We start from the raw sequence: 21,679 nt of genomic DNA, 5'->3' as shown, positions 1-21,679 counted from the left end.
TAATTTCACTTTGCTTTTCAACCAATAGCCACATCAGAACTAACTGCTTTAAAAAGGTAGTTTTAGTTGGGTACAATGGATTTACAGGGAACTACTCCCTCTTGCTACAGCACTAAATCCCACCATACAAGAGAAGAGAAGAAAAAAAGAGAGGGATCAATTTTTCATTGCTCCTTTTTCAAGAAGTTCTGTACAGAATTTTAAGATTGGAAAGGACCTCAAGAGATGATTTAGTCCAGTCCTCTGCACTCATGGCACAAGCTAGTAGTATCTAGATCACTTCTGACAGGTGTGTGTCTAACCTGCTTTTAAAAATCTCCAATGACAAAGATTCCACAACCTCCCTAGAGAATTTATTCTAGTGCTTAACCACCCTGACAGTTAGGAAGTTTCTCCAAATGTCCAACACAAACATTTAAGATCATTGCTTTTTGTTCTGTCCTCAGAGATTAGGAATAGCTGTTCCTCACTCCTGCTTATAACAACATTTTAGATACTTTAAAACAATTATATCCCCTTTCAGTTTTCTCTGCTCCAGGCTAAATAAATCAGTTTTTACCAGGTTTCCTCACAGGTCAACTTTTTTAATTGTTTAATAATTTTTGTTGCTCTTTTTTTAATCTTCTCCAATTTGTCCACGTCTTTTCTCAAATGTGGCACCCAAGAACTGGACACAATATTCCAGTCAAGGCCTATTCAGCACAGGACAGAGTGGAAGAATTACTTCTTGTGTCTTGCCTATGACACTCCTACTAATAAAGTCCTGAATTCTATTTGTTCATTTGTTTTGCAAGAGTTACAGTGTTAACTCATATTTAAGTTGTGGCCCACTATCACACGTCCACTCTCCCCCGACCCCGATCCATTCCTAGGAAGTTATTTTCCATTTTGTATGAGTGCAACTTGATTGTTCTTACCTAAGAGGAGCATTTTACATTTGTCCTTATTGCATTTTCTCCTATTCAGACCATTTCTCCAATTTGTTCACTTGATTTGAATTTTAATCCTATCCTTCAAAGCACTTGCAAACCCTCTCAGCTTGGTATCATCTGCAAACTTTGTAAGTGTATGCTCTATGCTGTTACCTAAATCTTCAATTAAGATATTGAACAGAATCAGACCCAAAACTGACCCTTACAGGACATGTCATTATGCCCTTCCAGCATGACCATGAACAAGGGATGTTAGATATTGAGTAACTGAATAGTCGTGTAACCGCATGAAATCTTTGCGGTTACACAACTATTCAATAGTTCCCAGGGACAGGGGTGGCAGCCAGTCACTCCCAGGGAGCCCCCGGCCAACTCACGCTGTATCAGAGGCAGCAGCGTGGGGTGGCAAAAGGAGCCGGTCTGCGAAGGGAATCGATTTAAAAACCAGCTCCACGCACAGACCAGCTGCCTGCCACCTGTGCTGCCTCCTCTCATAGAGGCAGCGTGGGGTGGCAGCACCTGTTTGTGGGGGCATCCAAGCTCCCCACAGACAGAGGCTGCTCTGCGGGATGCAAAACAGCCTCTGTTCATGGAGAGCTGGGAGCCCAACATGGACAAAGGCTGCTGCCACAAAGCAGCCTCTGCCCGCAGCGAACCCAAGCTTGCTGTGGACAGAGGCTGTTCCATGGGATGCGAAGCAGCCTCCCCTACTCCCCACCTGCTGCTGCCACTGATAGCACGGGCTCCTGCTCCCCGCCCCACCCCCCTTAGCCTCTGTATGGGGGAGCGAAGAGACATGTAGTCGAGAAGATTAACTGATAAGCCTAGGCTTATCAGTTAATTGTATAGTTGACTACACGTAGACACCCCTACTGTGAAGCATTGATGATTACTCTCGGTGAACCATTTTTCAACCAGTTTTGCATCCAATCTGATGATAGCTCCATCTAGGCTGCATTTCTCTAGTTTATTTATGAGAAGGTCATACAAGACAGCATCAATAGCTTTAGTAAGTCAAGATATACCACATTACTGTTTTTCCTCTATCCACAAGGCTTGCTATTCTGTCAAAGAAAGCTATCAGGTTGGTTTGATATATGTTCTTGAAAAAATCCATGCTGTTACTTACCACCTTATTCTCTTCTAGATATTTGCAAATTAATTCCTTAATTATTTACTCCATTATTGTTCCTGGTACAAAAGTTAAGCTGAATGGTCTGTGGTTTCCTAGGTTGTCCTTATTTCCCTTTTTATAAATGCACCCTATATTTTCTCTTTTCCAGTCTTCTGAAATCTCTCCCATATTTCAGGACTACAAATACTAGGGGGCTGAGTCCTCTGCTTGCTATGCTCTCCAACTCCATGCTCTCTGGCCACTTTTGTGGCCAGAGAGCTTGTTGACATCATTCTGTTGCGCCAGCAGGAAAAACTTTACATATAGAGAGATATAATAGCGAATGGCTCAGATAACTCTTCAATCAGGCTGAGTATTCTAGGATGCATTTCATCAGGTCCTGATGACTAAAAGAAATCTAATTTGTCTACGTAATTTTTAGCTTATTCTTTTCCTATTTTAGTATCTGATTCTACCTCATTTTCACTGGCATTCATTATGTTAGACATCCAATCACCACCAACCTTCTTGATTAAAACTGAATCTAAGAAATCATTAAGCAACTCTGCCATTTCCACATTTTCCGTTATTTATCCTCTTCATTAAGTAACAGTCCTATCCTGTTCTTGGTCTTCCTCTTGCTTCTAATGTATTTGTAGAATGTTTTCTTGTTACCCTTTATGTCTCTAGTTTGATCTCATTTTGTGCCTTAGCCTAATACCCCACCACACTTGTGTGATTTGTTCATATTTATCTTTTTTAATTTGACCCAGTTTTTACTTTTTGTAGGACTTTTCCCTCCCTTATTTTTAGATCACTGAAAATATCCTGATTAATCCAGGGTGGTCTCTTCCAATACTTTCCTATGCAGTGGGGTAGTTTGCTCTTGTGCCCGTAATAAGGTCTCTCTGAAAAACTGCCAAATCTCTTGAACAGCAGAGACTTTCTGTGATTCTATAACAAAACCTCAGAATTCTCTGCCCTATTGTAACCACCACTAGAATTATACTGAGGCAGGCACTGCGTATAGCTAAAACAACCTATAGCTAACACAGCATATAGCTTAACTTAAACAGAGCTTGTGTGGTATTAGACTATTGGCATCTCCTATATATGTCAACAAGTGCAGGAGAGGAATATGATGTACTTTAGACTCAACACATTGAGTCACCGCACATCTTTTTTGAAATACTGGCATTTTTTGTAATATGTCTTAGCTACTAAATAGCTATAAATTCAGAAAGATCTCAGCTAATGTGAACAATGCAATAACTGAGTTTGGACCACTGCTTTTCAACCTGTGGGCCATGGACCCCTGGGGTTTTCAAACTATTTCTAAGATTTCCAAAAAGGTTTGCTATTCCAGTTGAAATGTTTTAGGGGTCCCCAAATGAAAAATAATTAAAAGCTATTACGTAAGCTTTACTGTCAGAAATATCCTTGTATTACAAGTGGGTCATTTAACTGAAAAGCTTGCTCATTGGTACAGGTTGAACCTCTCTAGTCCGGCACCCTCAGGACAGGGCTTAGTGCCAAATCAGAGAATTTGCTGAACCACAGGAGGTCAATATTGTCTAGCAGCATTACCAAACACTTCCACTGCTTACTACAGTACTTGCCTACCACAGAGGCAGGAATGTGGAGAAGGAGGGGGCAGACGGGAGATGGTACACAAAGGAGCTGGCTTTCAAACCGCTTCCCCACATTTACTGGCTGCTGTGAAGCTGACTGGCGTCATCTCCCTTCAAGCATCAGCCTCCACCCTGTACCCTTGCCCCCTGGTTTGTAAAACTGTAACTGCTAAAATGCACTTATTTGTGTAAGCAAGTAATTTCAGAGGTTACATGTTTACACAAATACAGTTTAACACCCCTACAAAAACACCATCTATCAAAGTAACTGAGCATCCAACCTAATGGAACACTTGTGGCATTCCTGACTGCTCAAAAAATTGTACTAGTTTCAATCTCAGCTCAGAGCTGCAACAATCCAGATCTGGCTGTAACTGAGTATTGCTTCTCTTTCCCTCTTATTTTTAATTTGTGTTTGCCTAATTGGGAAAAATAATTCCTCTTAGTTGCAATATTTTGCTAAAACCTATTTAACACTATCATTACCAAATTAATATTGCCATGATGAAATCAGTATCATAATAAGTAAAGTGCAAAAAATAAAGTTTTCTATTGAATTACTGCATCATATAGCTAGCACAATTAAAGGTTTACATTATGTATTGCTATTAAGTGAAAAGCTTAAAACTATTAGAAAATTCTAACAGCACTAGTCTTGGAGTACAAAGCACCACCTAAAACTAGCAGTTCCACAGTCTCAGTCCAATTTGTCCAGAGTGTCTTCTGCACTCATGAAGCTTTTCCTATTGGTCAACAGTTTTACGGTTCCAATGAAATGTAGCTGTCATGAGAAATAAAAATCCCAGAAAGCTTTAAATATCAGGAGACAGAACCGAGTGGGGATCCAGTACAGAGGACTGGGCAATGCATACAGACACACCCCTGTTGCTTAGCAGATGGGATGTTGCATTTTATACTACTTAAGAGTATTTTCAGGCCTGTAACTTTATCCCTATATGAAGTCAGTCAAACCTGGAGTTCAGTGTGTGTATGAGGATATTATCAAGGCAAATTTTCAGCATGGAAGATATTAAAACGTTTGCATGATGTGTTGATCAATGGCCACAAGAAACTGGCAAATTAGTTCAAGTAGATTAAGTAGCACAAGCCATTTTCAGCCAGAGCCCTTAAAAAAGAAAGAACATGTTCCTTTAAAATGCTTTAAATTCAAGTACTTGAGATGAATGCTTACATCCTTGTAGTCTGTAGAATATTCTGTCTGGCAAGTACACCAACTGTTCTCAGAAGCCGTCTGTGCTGAAGAACTGCTCTGATTAGCCACAGAATGCCAATCTCAACTAGATCAATATAAACAAATAACCGATCTCTTCATCTAACTAGATAGATTAGATCAAACCTAACAGCTACTACTGAATAATTTATTTATACTGAAGTCTGTAAGGTGTCATACTCTTAAGTGGTTTGTCGAGGCACTAACAACTCTTTTCCACAAATTCCTTGCCCATGTACTGGTGATATATTTCCTCTACATAAAAGATTAACACACTTCTTCTTTCTTGATTAAACCAACCAGCTTTTAGTCAAGTGATTAAACTTTGACGGCAAATCCAGATATACAAATACAAGGGCTTCATAATAATCTTTGCAAGAAAAGTCAAAAAACTGAATTCCATTGCAAATGAACTGTCTGGTAGTAATTTTGTAATATTTATAATTATAAACACACAACTATAAAGGAAGTCTTATGGCCAAGTTACAATAGTCTTCAATCAAGTAAAAAAAATTATGCTCTAATGATTGTAGAATAAGAGGCTGCGGAATCTTCAAACTCAGCCATTTACGTGTTTTAGAAATAGCTTTTCAGGTGACAGCCAAATCTGCTTATGTATCTTATAGCAACTCTACATTTAAATAAAATAACTAAATATACAAAAATTAATTTCTTGTCTTTTTTAAGAATATGTGCATGAATATTTTAGTTATAAACTTTAAGCTTAATTTTTTAATTTATAGCAGACAGAAAAGTTAAATTTGGGAACTGATAGGTTCCCACAATTAAATCCTTTTGTTCCACAAATTATGACATCTATTCCCGTAAATGAAATGTACTATTCTATAATTAAAGTAAGATATACACAAGTTAATTGAACAGCACAGACATTTTTATACCTATAAGGTAGCCTTTTTCATTCCTTACCTCTATTATACACAAATCATTTACTTACCGTCAATATTAAGCATCATTTTCCACATGGCAGGCCGAACAGACTGATGGAACCCAAACCATACTTCTCTGCCCCCTCCCAAAGGGTGATCATAGCCCTCTGGAGCAGAGAAAAAGGATCGGCCCACTGGGGTATACCTATTAAAAAAAATAAAAAATAAGAGTAGCCATCTGCATTTGATACTGCCTTCCATGTGAGTATTTAACAAGGACTACTATTCCATCTCACAGTAAGTTGTATTGATATGTCAATATCTATTCAATAAAAAGTCACATTTCACAAAATACAGCAAGATATAGCTATGATTTTGAGCGTAACGTTCTGTATATCCCTGTTTCTATCATGGTGTTTTTAATTTTAGTCAAAGCAAGCATTACATTTTTTAAATGACAGCTATTTGTGATTTTTGGAGCAAATTAAAACCTAAACATTACATGATCTGAAACGATGATTTAATTTCAGGTGAAGCATGATCTTGACTGCAGCACAAATAATGATTGGCAGGATGACTCTACAAAATACTGTTTGGTGTATACTGGATCCACTCTTTCAGATATCCTTTTGGACTAGCATGAAAGTGGGTATGTTTTACCAAACTGATACATTTTTAGTCAGGTCGACCAATTAATTTTCTATTGACTAAAGCTTGGTGTAAGCAAAAATTGAAAAAAAGTTATGTTGGCATTTAGGATGAATAATAGTTGTGCAATAACCTCTCAGAGTATAACCACTCAGCTTGGATGACAGTAGTGTAAAGGTCATTAGCATTCATGTTTCTCTAGAATTTGGGACAGCTGAAGGACTTTAGTTCCATAAATCCACAAGATAATTTTGGCAAGTTACAGATATGTTTCATCGATGTATTTAATTTCAATCTGCATAAGAGAAAACTGCCCTTGTGTCTGAAATCAATACTCAAACTTTAAAAGATAAAGAAACCTCCAGTACATAGTTACAGCAAAATTTATATCCTAATTAGACTGGCCTCCCTAAAAATGTTAGAATTCTAAAACGAGAAAAACAGATACTGTTACAGAAAAATAATCCCAACTGTTTAATCAAAACATGAAGTTGCAGTTCTGTAAAATGTCAATTAATTAAAAACTCACATGCTTTCAGATAAGGCACATCACAAGTTACATGGAATCACCACTAAACTGGAGTACACAAAAGATGCAGTGATATAATATATTGCAATCCTTTCTTTGTTTCAGAATTCTTAAACTTGGCTTGACGATCCAGAACAAGCATCTCATGGCCTTAACAGATTTTTGGGGGAAGATACTGTCTTGAATAATCCACCATGGAAAGTCTTTGATATTACCAATTCTGAGTCTGATCTGCCTGCACAAATATTTACACTTACATAATATTAGCTTCAATTGACTCAGCACAGGAATCTTTCCAGGCCTATTAGTAAAACAAATTCCATGTAGGGAATGGCTGAATCAATTTCCCTACTACCATGTTTGTGCAAAAAATATGAATGGACGTCACCCCAAAATTGAAAAGAGGCTAATGGGAGAGAGGGAACAAAGATTAGAGAACCTACTTCATGGAGGGCAGGTGTCGTAGCACCACATCAACAGCATGAACAGGGTTAGTGCTGATTGGTTTGTCTAATTCCAGAGGCTCAGGCAAGGTTCTTCCTGTCAAAACTTCATGCAGCAAGTGCCAGCTCACCCGAGAAACAAACTTTATTGACACCTTGAAGGGACGATCTTTTCCACCTTCTCCTGGTAATGTTACATCCAAATCTACCTGTTGAAGGTAATGGGGGAGCAGAACACAAGAGCTCTTTAAAAGGAAAATGAGATACAAAGATCTTTACTAAACTGACATTTTCTCGGTCAGACTGTTAGCCTACATCTGTCCTACCTATCTACAATATCAAGTCAAAACTGGGGAGAAGGAATATTTTTGGTTTTATTTGGTAGGGATGGGAAAGTAGAAGGAGAGATCTGAAATGAGGAAGGCGAACCATATAAAGTGGGTGGATAGAAGTTTAAAGTGATGATGATACTTTTCAGCAGCTCTTGGATTTAATCTAAAACTAACAGAGATCAAGATCCTGTCAACAGTTAATGTTTTGAGCTATGTGAGCAACTGCTTAAAAAGAATTGTTCTCTCACTCTGCCAGCATAGGTATCACACTCTGCAGTACTATTTCCTTGCCCTGCAGAAGGGAGGGAAAGAGAAGGAAACTTTTTATTTTAAATTTCTATGCTACTGCAGCTATAAACATGCCGTAGAGTAGACTAACCTTTTTCCTCTTTGCCCCTGGCAGCCTATACCACTATCTCTGAACATGATTTATGATGTCTAGTGAAACACACACTGATTAAAACAGATTCAGAACAGATTACAAGCCAAGGTTTTGGATTTGGCTGAGAGGAGATAAACCTAGGAAAATATATGTGAATTCCTAAAAATATTAATTATTCTAGAAAACAGTTATTTTAAAATAACTTGGGCTTTGGTTTAAAAAAACCCTACTACTTCTGGCTGCATGTGTCACCTTAACTAAGTAACCCATATGTTTATGTGTTGACAGTAACTATAAACTCATCTTAAAAGAATTTTAACTTGAAAACCTATTTGTGAATGTTTAATAATACTGTCACCAATACAAATATTAAAAGTGTTCCAAATACAAATAACAATGTAAAAACATCACACATACTTAGATAAGGTACGAAGGGTCTTGACAGCAAGTATCACAAAAGCTTCAAAGTAAATGTTGTGAAATTGAGTATTTAATAGGAAATCTCAATATAGAAATATAATGAATATGAACATTATTTACTGAAAAACTTAAAAACAATGAATAGTCTAGTAGCACCTTAAAGACTAACAAAATATGTAGATGGTATCATAAGCATTTGTGGGCACAACCCACTTCTTAAGACACCATCTCCATGTTTTGTTAGTCTTTAAGGTGCCACCAGAGTATTCGTTGAATAGTAATAGAGAGGTAGCCGTGTTAGTCTGATCTTGCTAAAACAAAAGCAAGGAAGTGGGTCTGGCCCATGAAAGCTCATCACCTATTAAACCATCTTGTTAGTCTTTAAAGTGCTACATAGTTTTTCCTTTTGTTTTAGACTACTCGTTGTTTAAGTTTTTCTAGTTACAGACTAACTCTGCAATTCCTCTGAAGCTTTTGATTTATTTACTGAGAAGACTGTAAAGACTATTTTCAGTATATTATTTGTGGCTCATCGAGGTGTATATTAGGGAGGTTCTTTTTGCATTTCAGATACACTAGTATATTTTCAATATTTCTTAAGTTAACATTTTTAGAAAGATATTCTTGTTTTTCTGGCAGGCTGCATGTAACAGAAAAGTAACAATATGTCCTACCCCAGTGGTTGCTACAGGGAGCGGATTGGCGGTATAAAGGCTTCTCTTCCCATCATAAACTGGTCTACGGTCCCCAAATATTGTCACTTTAAAATGTTGCACCATGGAGTCCACCACCTCCCTAAAAAAGAAAGGCACAATTGTAAAACAGCAGATATATCTACAATTAAGTAGTCGTGAAAGTTCATATTACTGTAAACTGCTTTCATACCTTTCACACACCTTCCTCAAGCAGTTTTCAGTAAACTTATTTAAAGGCAGCATCTTATTGCCACTATATAAACCCACGGTACACCCACATTTTTTATAATGCCTGTAAATATGGTCATCTCATTTTAAAAAAGATATCTTGACATTCAAAAAAAGTTCAGAAAAGGGCAACAAAAATGATTAGGAGTATGGAACAGCTGTCACAGGAGGAAAGGTTAATAAGACTAAGACTTTTCATCTTAGAAAAGAGAAGACTAAAGGGGGGATATGATAAAAGTCTATAAACAGGGCTCGACAAATAATACAAACTACTCGCCAAGGGCAAGTAGATTGTAACCCAGAAGAGCCGGGTTCAGGCGCAGAACAATCTGCGCATGCGCAGATCACCGGACAGCGTGGCTGGCAAGCGGGGCTCACTGCGGTTCGGCAAGCCCTGTCTATAAAAACATAACTGGTGTAGAAAAAGTGAATGAGGAAAAGTTGTTTACTTGTTCCTATAACACAAAAATTAGGGTCTCCAAATGAAATTAATAGGACAAACGAAAGGAAGTATTTCTTCACACAACACAGTCAACCTGTGGAACTCCTTGCCAGAGGATGTTGTTAAGGCCAAGAATATACCTGGTATTCCATAAAGTAGTTCAAGAAATTCAGCCAAAATACTCATTGAAATGGTAATGGATACGCAATACACCAGCAATACAGTTGCTTAAAAATTATTTATTTATATTGCCACAGTACTCCCAACTCCCAAACATGACTGATGCCCCACTATGTTATAAGCACACAGCAAGCAGCTTATATTCAAGTACACAAACTGGAACTACGGAAGATTATATGCTTAACCTTATAACTGCTGGTTATGCTCATTCCTGGAACCATACAGTGTTGAATGCTTTAGTTAATCCAACAATTTGTTAATCTATATTTCAATCTACAAAAAGAAGTCTGTTAACCGTTTACTCCAGGCTGCTTAATATAACATACCCAAGAATGTTGGCCTTTTTAAAATTGCTCAATGTTTCTGAATTCCTATATTTGAATCCCACAGAAAGCTAAGATTACAAGAAACAAAACTTGAGTATGATTACGGTTTATTCTGACTTTAATGACAGTTAAGTTTATTAAATAAAAAACCCAATATCTTAATATATCCACTGAATACTATAAGAAAGCTATCACAATGGAATTTCCACATTTTTCATCCCTCACACATGTTGTAGTAGATTCAGTTGTTTTGCAATCCACCTAACTAGAGCTGGCATCTAATGTTCCCCACTTCCAAAGCCAAAAACACAAAAAAACAAAACCCACACACCCAATACTGAAAAACACAAAACAAACTTATCTTCTTAATAGCCTTGCAACTGCTTCTTACTCTAAGTATAAAGATTTTCATTAGCTATAGCATGAAGTGTTCCCATTCTTAAATTACAAAAGGGGACAAAATACTTAAATTGCATTTTTGTTCCCAAACAGAAGTTTACTTGTATGGGCCTTCCTGAATACATAATGTTAATTCAAAGCATTTCCACAAAGTGACTGAAACACTTCGCTTAAAATGGGAAGCAAAATTAATAACAGCAGTTAAATTTCCCAAATCAATACTGTACTTCCTCAATGTTCCCCATTCTGCAATCTTCCCCATTTTGAGGGTTTTTTTTAAACAGACTCAAATCTTTAATAAAAATATTAGAAATGTGCACACTAATGCAATGTAACAAGACCATATAGTATTCTATTATTATTTTTCTCGTATACCACAACCAAATCTCTCCTGTTTGAAAACTCCTCCCTACACTTCGGTGCATTACGACTTCACTCTACTATTTCCAGCATACAGCACAAATTATAAAATACTCAATGTCAATATTCCAATAAATTCCAATTTGTAATCAGTGACAAAAGCTAAACGAGAAAGATAAAAAGATAGGGAGAAGTGGGGAAAGAGGAATCCAGCTTCTATGTCTTTTTACCAACAGCGCTATGCCTCATCTAAGGCCTAGTCTACACTAGGAGTTTAGATCAAATTTAGCTGCATAACACCGATTTTCTAAACAGAGAGTCCACATTTCCAAGGCCGTTCCTTCGACTTTAAAGGCCCCTGAAATCGATTTCTATACTCCTGCTTTTCACAAATAGTAACACAAAATTCGACCTTGCATGTTTGAATTTACGACAGTGTAGACCCAGCACTGACAAAAATCAAGGTCCTTATGTGACTGCTCTGGCCAGAACTTGCACCTCTACAGCTCGTCAGGTGAACAGGAAAAGCACCATTTCCTGAATGGCCCGTGTTGGGAGCACACCTCACAGCAGGCAGCACACTTGAGCAACACGTGGCCATGACTTCCATGAGCTTCAGTTCCCAGGGGTGCAAAAGAGCACCAGCATGGAGCGTGCAGGAGACTCTGGACCACGTTGAGGCACTGGGATAGGAATCCATTCTCTCAGAGCTCTGAACCAGCAAAACCCCCCACCAATACCTACGTGAAGACAGCAAAGTGCTTGGTAGAGAAAGGATACTCCGGGGGGCCCCCAGCAGTGTCATATTAAAATACAGGAGCTGAGGCAGTCATATTACAAAACAAAGCAGGCAAACTGATGAGCCGGTGGATTTGCACAAACATGCTGCTTCTATGACCAGCTGCATGTGATCGAGGGGGGGGGGGGGGGAGGGCTGACCAGCTTCCCAAGCCAGACTGTGGAGTCTACCCAAGACACTCAGGGCAGCAGCATGGAAGACTGTGTGGTGGTGGAGGGGGACAAAGAAAATGGCCAGCCAGCAAGCGGCAAGAACCAAGAACGTCTCATCTCTTTGGAGCCAATCCCCTCCTCTCAGAACCGCTCACGGTCGAGCACTAATCCCAAGGAGGGTACTTCACAATTTTTTTTTCTTGCTACAAGCAGGTTAAGGCAATTGGGTGTGATGTGTGGCGTACTCTTTGCCTACAGAACACCGGGGGCCTGGAATAGCTTGTTAATGTCTAGAGATAGAGCGGGAATCCTCCCTGCAGATCTCCATGAAGCTCAGAGCGGGAATCCTCCCTGCATATCTCCATGAAGCTCTCAGATACAAACTCTCTGTTCCTTTCCACAAGGTTTCTGGGGAGGATAGCTTTATTCAGTCCTCCATGGTAGGACACCTTTCACCTTCCCATACCAAGTAAGTGGTCTGTCATTGCAGCATAAGGCCCACATTTCTGGCCACATTCCGTCAGCATCAGCTCCCTATCACTGTGTGATTCAGAGAAGGCTGATATCTCGCATGGCAACCTGGATAAAGGAAGGAAAGCAATTAGCTGCTGCCTCTGCAGCTACTACAGCTTCAGATTCTGGTACTTATTCCCCCCACCCACTGCTGCCCTCCCATCCACAGGCTTCTGTGGGATGGGGGGAAAAAGAACTCTCTTGGCAAATGGGAGGTGGCAGACACACAGGAAGGAAGCTGGGTATGATGAACACAGAGGAAGGAAGCCACATGAGCCACCACTCTGCCCCGCCAGCATGACTGGACCCCAGCTCTCTCCCGCCCATATGATCGTGTCCTAGCAGGCCTCTTACCATGCCTTCCTCCAAACCATGAGTGTCCAAATGTTCCCTTGAAATTCAGCTGTATATGGTTCACAATCATGCTGGAAGGGCATAACAAGTAGGGTTCTGCAGGGGTCTGTTTTGGGGCCAGTTCTGTTCAATATCTTCATCAATGATTTAGCTATTGGCATAGAGATGATGATTATTAAGTTTGCAGAGGATATCAAGCTGGGAGGGGTTGCAACTGCTTTGGAGGATAGGGTCAAAATTCAAAATGATCTGGACAAACTAGAAAAATGGTCTGAGGTAAACAGGATGAAGTTTAATAAGGACAAATGCGAAGTACTCCACTTAGGAATGAATAATCAGTTTCAAACACAGTGAATGAGAAGTGATTGTCTAGGAAGGAGTTCGGCTGAAAGGGATTTAGGGGTCATAATGGATCACAAGTTAAACAGTGGCGAGGAGCACCTTATAGACTAATTGAAGTGTTGGAGCATAAGCTTTCGTGGGCAAAGACCCACTTCGTCAGATGCAAGTTAAACAGTGATACTGTTGCAAAAAAGCAAATATGATTCTTGGATGTATTAACAGGAGTGCTGTGAGCAAGACACGAGAAGGCATTCTTTCGCTCTACTCTGCGGATTAGGTCTTAATTGAAGTATTGTGTCCAGTTCTGGGAACAACATTTCAAGAAAGATGTGGAAAAATTGGAGAAGGTCCAGAGAAGAGCAACACAAATGATTAAAGGTCTAGAAAACATGAGCTATAAGGGAAGCCTGAAAGAAATGGGCTCGTACAGTTTAGAAAAGAGAAGACTAAGAGGGGATATGATAGCGGTTTTCAAGTATCTAAACAGGTGTTACTAGGAGGGAGGAGAAAATTTTTTCTCCTTGGCATGTGAGGATAGGACAAGAAGCAATGGGCTTAAACTGCAGCAAGGGAGGTTTTGGTTGAACATTAGGAAAAACTTCCTGTCAGGGTGGTTAAACACTGGAATAAGTTGTCTAGGGAGGTTGTGGAATCTCCATCTCTGGAGATATTAAGAGCAGGTTAGACAGACCTCTATCAGGGATGGTCTAGATGGTGCTGGGTCCTGCCATGAGGGCAGGGGACTGGACTTGATGACCTCTTGAGGTCCCTTCCAGTTCTAGTGTTCTATGATTCTATGCCTTGCCATTGTGGAGTTTATTCCCAATGGAGGCCATGTTCAAAGGATCCCACTTACGGGCCACGTGTTGAGCCCCGTGTCAACTGAAACCGAACCGCGGGCTGCCAACAAAAGGGGTGCAGGCTGCATGCGGCCCGCATGTTGAGTAGCCCTGATCTAGAAGGTGCTCGATCCTGCTGTGAAGACAGGAGACCAGACTCTTGAGGTCCCTTCCAGTTCTATGATTCTAGGTCATACAGAGGCTGCTTTAAAATATAACTTTGACCTTGCACAGAACAGGTCTCCATTGTCTTTAGAAAGACTTTCCCTGTATGTTAACAGATTAGGTTTTAGGCTACACAATACATCTCCTGGAATGTGTGCCCCGGTAACTTTCTGTTGCAGTGGGAACAGCAGGGAACTTGCTGTGCAGTCCCTTGGCTCCAGTAGCTGTCTGGCTGACACAATCTGAAGGTGAAAACGGACAAGGGAAAACATGTTTAAGGAGCCAATGGAGTGAAGGAATATGCTCCTGGAGATGTGCTCATAGCAGCAGGAGGGGATAGCAGAGCAGCAGGAGAGGAGAGCATGCAGGGAACTGCAAGAGAGGCAACAGAAGAATGTCTTTCCTTGATGGATGTGATGGAGTGAATGACAGCGTGCCTGGAGAGGAATATTTCCCACAACTCACCCACCCCGTGCAGAAGAACTTTCCCTCCTCACCCAGTTCCACAGCCTCCAACCCCAAGGGCTACAGGACACGAGGGGTGGGATAGGAGGGAGAGGACACGACACACTCAAGGGCAGCCTCACACTCAACCTCCAAGGACTCAAGAGGCAAAAGGCTATCCTCACCTTTCTGACCCTCACACCTTCTGGTCCCAACGCCGACTCCTTTTTCTGTCCCTGATGTCTTAGCCTACATGAAAATGCATGATCTCTGAACAACAGTCTCTTTATTTCTTGTATTGCAGGGATGGGGTGGGTATTACAGGAAAACACACTGAATGCAGGAGCACCTTGTTGAGAGCAACGTGCATGACTCAAAACTGGCCATTCATAAAACCTTTTTCAAAGCCTCTGATTTGCACTGCCCCATGCTGTACTCTCCTTATCACTCTAGTGTCTGGCTGCTCAAAATCTCTGCACTTGCTCAGCCTGTAATTGAACTGGTCCTTACTGTGGTACAGGCTGCCTGTTTACAAATTCATGAGCCATGGGAACAATAGGTAAGTTGGGTCACCAAGACTATTGGCATTTCCACCTTTCCAATTTTGTTTTCCAGTCTGGGAAAAAAGTTCCAGCTTTCTGAAGAGGCAGGAGCTCTAAAGATGCATAACAAGTGCATCTTTCCTGACCAAGTCACACTGATGTTGGTGAAATGGCTCTTGCGATCCACCAGCACCATCAAGAAATACCCCAATGGACCGGTAACTGTCAGGCATTGCAAGCTTCCACAGGACAACTGCCATGCGCTTCTCCATTATCAAAGCATGTCTCACTCAGGCATCTCCTGAGCAGGAGAAAGCCATTTATAAAGTTCCATGAAATTGGCCTTGCGTATTACAAAGTCTTGCAGCCACTGCTGATCGTCCCATTACTGCAGCACTATGCATTCCCACCACTCTGTGCTTGTCTCACTGCACCAATACCGGCATTCTTCCATTTCTGGAGAATTGATTGTTAGCTGTGTTTCCATCAGCACAAGGGCTTGCCTGTACAGTGTGTCTATGGGATCTTGAGATTTATCCTCGTCTTCCTCCTGGTGGAATGATGTGCATACTCTCTCAAAATACTGAGCCATTAGGGATGACATTTGGGATGTTAGAGTATAGTCGTGTAAACAATTAACCGATATTGGTTAATCCTATCAACTACATGCACCTCCTACCACCTTGCTGTCTTTATACCAGAGGCAGAGGGAGGGAGGCGGGGGAGAAAGAGAGATTGGGATTGGGTGCCCATGGGGAACTGGCTTAAAAGCCAGCTCTTCACAAGCACCCAATCCTGTGGAGCTGCCTGGCCCCCTCCACTCCCACGCTGCTGCCTCTGATAGGGAGGCAGCAGTTTGGAGGGTGAGGAGAGTAGTAGGGTGCCAGTGGTACATGCGTCGAGGCGGTGGGGGAGAGGAAAGCCAATGCTCAGGGGGAGATGGCTTAAAAGCTGGCTCCTCACAAGCACAGGCTTTGTGGAGCCACCTTCTCCCCGCCCCTGTATCAAAGACAGCACCTTGAGGGAGGGGGAGAGCCGGGATGCTGGAGCAGCCCCTGTGCGCAGGAAGCTCGGAACCCCTTGCGGACAAGGGCTGCTGCCTACCTGAGCTGCTGCCTCTTCTACAGATGCAGCAGTGCAGAGTGACGGGGGAGTGGGTCTGGGAGTGCAATGGATGCTGGCCCCTCCCCCGGGGACTACTGAATAGTCACGTAACCACTAAGAATTTGTACTGTTACACAATTACTGAATTGAACAATATCTAACATTACTACTAGTCATTAATATCACAATTATTTGATCTAAAACGGGATACATGCTCATGCTGCTATGGCATCAGTGCAGGTAAGCAGGTCCAAAAAAGATCAACCGTTTCCCACTGATCTCAACCAGGAGAGGAGGAAGTAGTCAAGTGCATTATGGGACACTGATGACAAGAACCCAGAACCCCCTGCTGTGTGCTCTGGGAGCATAAACCAGAATGCAAAGTGGCTCAGGCAGTGTGGGACAGCTACCCATAGTGCATCGCTCTCAAAGTTGACGGCAGTCTCCTTACTGGGGATGCCCTACTTAGAACTACGTTGAATTCTTGCACTCAGTGGGGACATGGACATTCAACTTTGCAAAATCATGAGGCAAGAAATCGGCCTTAATACATTCAATCTCATCTTGTGGCGTGACATGGTCTAACAGTTTTTAACTGCAGCTTTACTCCACTGATCTTATCTGTACTGTGGTCTTCAAAGACCAGCATTGGTTCAGCACTGGTTAACTGAACAGGGAATATTTAATGAAGAATACAGAAAAGAAAAGCAAGAAAGGAAACAGTAGAGGAAAACTCCGCTACAGTTTATATACTCCCATTCAAAATACTTGAGACAGTCTGCATGAGATCAGGAAGTATATTTTCAAAGATAGTTCTTAAAAGAAAAAGCCAGTTTGGTACTGTATTAACTAGGGATGTTAAACTGCAGTTAATTGACTAGTCGAGTAGTTGGAATTTCCATCGACTACTCGACCAGTCAATAGGCACACCCACATTCCTTTTCTCCTTCTGCACTCCCCAGCTGACCCCGGGCTCCGCTGTAATGCCTTGGGGAGCACAGGATCAGCTGTAGAGTCCCCTGTTGATCCTGGGCTTCATGGCACTGCCCCTTTGAAACATCAACGCGGCGTTTCAAAGGGGCAGCTGTGGAGCCTGGGGTCAGCTGGAGACTCCCCAGCTGACCCCGGGTTCTGCGCGGCATTTCCCCGGCTGACCCCGGATTCTGGGGAAATGCCGCGTGGAATCTGGGGTTAGCTGGGGCGTCCCCAGTTGACCCTGGGCTCCATGATGCTTCGGGGTTTTAAAGGAGCAGCGCCGCACAGCTGACCCCTGGCTCAGCTGTGGAGCACTTCTGCTTGGAAGTACCCCCCGTCATCCTTTGCTGCCTCTCAGAGGCAACAAGTGGGGGAATCATTTAGTCGACAGACCATCCAATAAGCAAATGCTTATCGGATGGTCAACTAGTCCTTAACATTCCTTGTATTAACTCACATGTAGTGCAAATTCTACAGATTGAATCTCTCTAGTCCAGCATCCTCAGGACCTGACCTGTGCCAAACCAGAGAATTTTCCCAACCAAGTGAGGTCAAGATTGTCTAGCAGCATTACCAACACTTCCATGGCTTATTGGGCTCTTAGAAGTCATTTGGGGTAAATCAGAACTAAACAACAGTACAAAACACTAGGAGCTAGGACTGGTGGCTGTAAACAAACTTTATGGGACGGGAGGAAACTTGGCCACACCCATGGTAAATGGACATCGGGTCAACTAAAATTATCCTGGACCACAGCCCCCCCCCAGATGTTGCTGAATCAGAGTGCCAGACTAAAGATGTTCAATCCGTAGCAGCCAATCTTCCTACCGAGTCAGCAGAACATTCTCTGCCATGCACTCATTTGTTCTGCAGACACACTGCCCCTTTATTACTCAGCCTGTAGCCTTTAATTTCAACAACTGTGTTTTTTAATTAGTACTTGCCACATTAACCTTGAAAAAAAGGAACCACACACACAGCTGGCAACATTTTTAATCTGACAGAAAGTGAAGTGTAACTTACTATAAACAAAGCTACTAAGCACCTGTAGGATTTCAACTGGGATACCCGATTTCCTACTGTCATTTGCAGTAGGAGTAACAGTAACTGTTGGTATTTAAGTTGATTATGAAATTAAAAATATAAATCTTAAGTCTCTAAAATACGACTGTAGTTGAATTTGACTATACATGGTATCTTCATCGTTAGAACTGCTGCATGTATGTACTCAAATCACCTATACTTACTTCAGCAATAAAAAGGAGTACATTATTCATACAGAAAGTAATAAAGAGCCAAAGCAGCTGAAGGAAATTGAGCAGGTTTTTCTACTAGCTCACATACCAGCAGAACTGTTAACTAAATTCCAAATGGAGAGCTTTCATGACAGTGTACAGAGAGAAATCCCTAATTGCACCTTGGTTACACCTTTAATACATTACTTAAACCAGTTTATGGCTAACAGATGAAACTGAGTTTCAGATAACAAGAAGGGTTTGTAGGACCAGCGAATAACTTTTATTTATTTGCATTCAATGCCACTTAATCATATTTCATAATAAGAGCATTTCAAGGAAATGTTTAAATAATGTGACCAGAAAAATATTTTAGGAATATGAGCTTTACAGTGCTCCTGTAAATTAAGATTCTCATAAAAATTCAACTGGTATTGTATTATTTAAGCCACAAGAAAACACAGGCTTGATTCAAGTAGATGGCAAGCAAATACAGGTTTATGGCACTGAACAAAACATCCCTCTCTACTTGTAGTCTCAACTTTTACTATAGTGACTTTCACTTGGAAAAATATGACTAACTGGAAGGGCAATCTCCTTACCTTCAAATTGCTCCACATAACGTTTTGCAAGTGCTCTAAAATTCACTTCTGCACAATCAATACATGGTGACTGAGACCTTCATAAAAACTTTAGATGTAATAGATTGTACCCAGAAAGTAAATTGCCTGGAACGGGGGACCATATTTTAATATGTAACCCAGTAAAAACTTACATTGGAACTTAAAAGTTTACAGAACGTTGACAGACAAATTATAACTTAGTTTAAGTGATAATTCAGAAATCAGGGATGGCAAACAACTGAACTATTGCATCTTCACTAAATATAGTCTATAAATATCAGATACCATAAATATAAACACAAAAATTATTCACAATCCTCCCCCAACTCTCATGTACTTTTATACACAAAAAACAGCATTAAAATAAATATTAAGGTTGCAAACTCAAGCACTCAATTTGAAAATGCCAATATTAAGATTGCCTCTATTTTCCACAGGGCCTCTTGCACAACCCACTAGTAGGTTCTGCTGGTGTGTGAGCCCCAGTCTTAGTTTCTTCCTCTGCCCTCAATTTCTAGTCTCACCAGAAACTGTTCCCGTCCTCTCCCTCTCCCTCCTTTTGTTCCCACTGCATTCTAATCTGATAGCTTCCTCCTCCACGCTGCTTGCCTGCCAGCAGTGGGGGAGTCAGTGGTAGCATAGAACTGTAACACTCTCCCCCTCTGGTCTTCCTTCTGGTGCTGGGCCCAAAGCTGCTGGGAGTAGCCATTACAGGTAAAGTCCTTCTGAGCCCCCATAGTTTTGTGCTGCTATAGCCGTGTAGGGGTAACACTGGTGCCTTTCCAATACAAAAAGCTGAGAGTCTTAAGTATGCTCAGTGAGGAAAACCTTTGAAGATTTGATCTGTTAGGTTCTAGATGTCTCTATTGAGAATGTGCAAACTGCGATTTTCAAAGGTCAAATTTCAGAGGACTTTTACAAACACAGCAAAAGGCACTTTCCTGATACAAAAACTATCCCCTTGGCAAATTTCAAATCCCTACTCCAAAGCCAGAGCATTTCAAAGAAAAGACCTCAACATTGTTTATGTAAGCAACCGAGTAAAACATTTTGACCAAAAATTTACTCAAGAGCAGCACCAGTATGAAAGACTTCAGCCCAAATGGTTAACATTTGGCTAAGTTACAAGCAACTGAAAACAAGGTCTTATTAACACTATCAGCTGGACCTATGGTCACAAAGATCTATGTTCAATAGCCATACCAAATATTCTGACACACTCTTCCTACCATAGTCTGAAACTATTTTAAAAATTCATAGCACCTAACTATTGTGTGAAACCAGTAACAGATTAACTGAAGATCTCACAAACCCTTACCTACTGCATTGCAAACATAGTTTAATAAATGACACACAAAAAGAGCAAACTGCTCTACTCCACTGCCATGTCCCAGGCCAGCCTAGTTCCTCTGTTTCACTGCAGCAGCAGGAAATAGAGCACCCCAGACCCAAAACAGGGTGGCTTGGAGATGACAGCAGAGCAGAGCAGGCTGACGTGTAGCTCTGCTTTCCTACAGCTCCCACTGCTGTGATAAGGGGAGAAAGAGAGAGCCTGTTGTTGGCACCAGCCCATCCAGGGATCCACAGGCTAACTTGAGTGCGGGGGACCATCCCATCCATAGGATGGTGGGGGCAGCTGCTGTGGCCCCCCCCCCCCCAAAGTGCAAAGCACAAGGCAGCCACGTCGAACAGTCCAATGGATGAGATGGCTCTGCACACACCTCTCCCAAGTCACAAGGACAATGCAAGCAGAGGCACAGAGCTAGCAGCTGTAAGCCACTATAGCCCAGCTGTACTAATGGTGGTGGCACCGGGGTCCCCCAGGAGGAGAGGGGGTTAAATTGCCTGGGCTAGCAAGCGGGGCATGCATGGAGGATCTCCCCCTAACCTCCGAGCCCTGCCAGAGAGGGGTACCTACTGGCCACTAGGATGATTTGAAGACCAGCACTATCCCTCAGGTGAACTGAGTTTGAGAGCCCGGAACTAGACACAAAGTTAGCTGTTGCACTCTCTTTGATGTGGTATTCTCAAGAGATTTCAGCACTTACATGACTGCAAATGAAAGTAAAGCTTCCCAAGAGTCAGTGTTTTGTTGGGTACTTTCCTCCAGATCAGATCAGTAAGATATATAATAAAGGCACTCTGTTAGTTTGCACCGCAGAAGCTCTCATTTACAGGTTTTAGCTAAGTGGCAGTTACTGGTGTCCATAATTACAGGCTGAACCTGTAAAATCACACTCTGGCCCAACAACATCAGACCATGAATATCGCTGCACTAGAGAGCCCCAGCTAGGCAGGATCAGGGGCTGGGCTGGCACTGGGGAGCAGGGCCAGCACATCCTGGACTGGTGCCACGGAGCAGAGCCTGGACTAGCACCTGGGAGTGCAGCCCAGGCTAATGGCTGAGAGAGTA

At 41.6% G+C, this 21,679-nt stretch overlaps 1 protein-coding gene across 2 annotated transcripts in view; it reads right to left on the bottom strand.

Moving 5' to 3' along the window:
* AGO3 (argonaute RISC catalytic component 3) overlaps window positions 1-21,679 on the bottom strand; it is an 80,696-nt gene that overhangs the window by 36,035 nt on the left and 22,982 nt on the right. For both annotated transcript variants that reach the window (XM_075908840.2, XM_075908841.2), the window contains exons 3-5: window positions 9,224-9,344; window positions 7,416-7,624; window positions 5,864-6,000 (exon numbers count right to left, since the gene is read on the bottom strand). In XM_075908840.2, the coding sequence (XP_075764955.1) occupies window positions 5,864-6,000; window positions 7,416-7,624; window positions 9,224-9,344 (467 nt within the window). The remainder of the gene's footprint in view (window positions 1-5,863; window positions 6,001-7,415; window positions 7,625-9,223; window positions 9,345-21,679) is intronic.

Source organism: Pelodiscus sinensis, chromosome 26 (assembly GCF_052426305.1).
Source record: "Pelodiscus sinensis isolate ZL-2025 chromosome 26, ASM5242630v1, whole genome shotgun sequence".
In the NCBI taxonomy this organism is placed as follows: domain Eukaryota; kingdom Metazoa; phylum Chordata; order Testudines; family Trionychidae; genus Pelodiscus; species Pelodiscus sinensis.
This window is presented reverse-complemented; position numbering and strand designations above follow the sequence as displayed.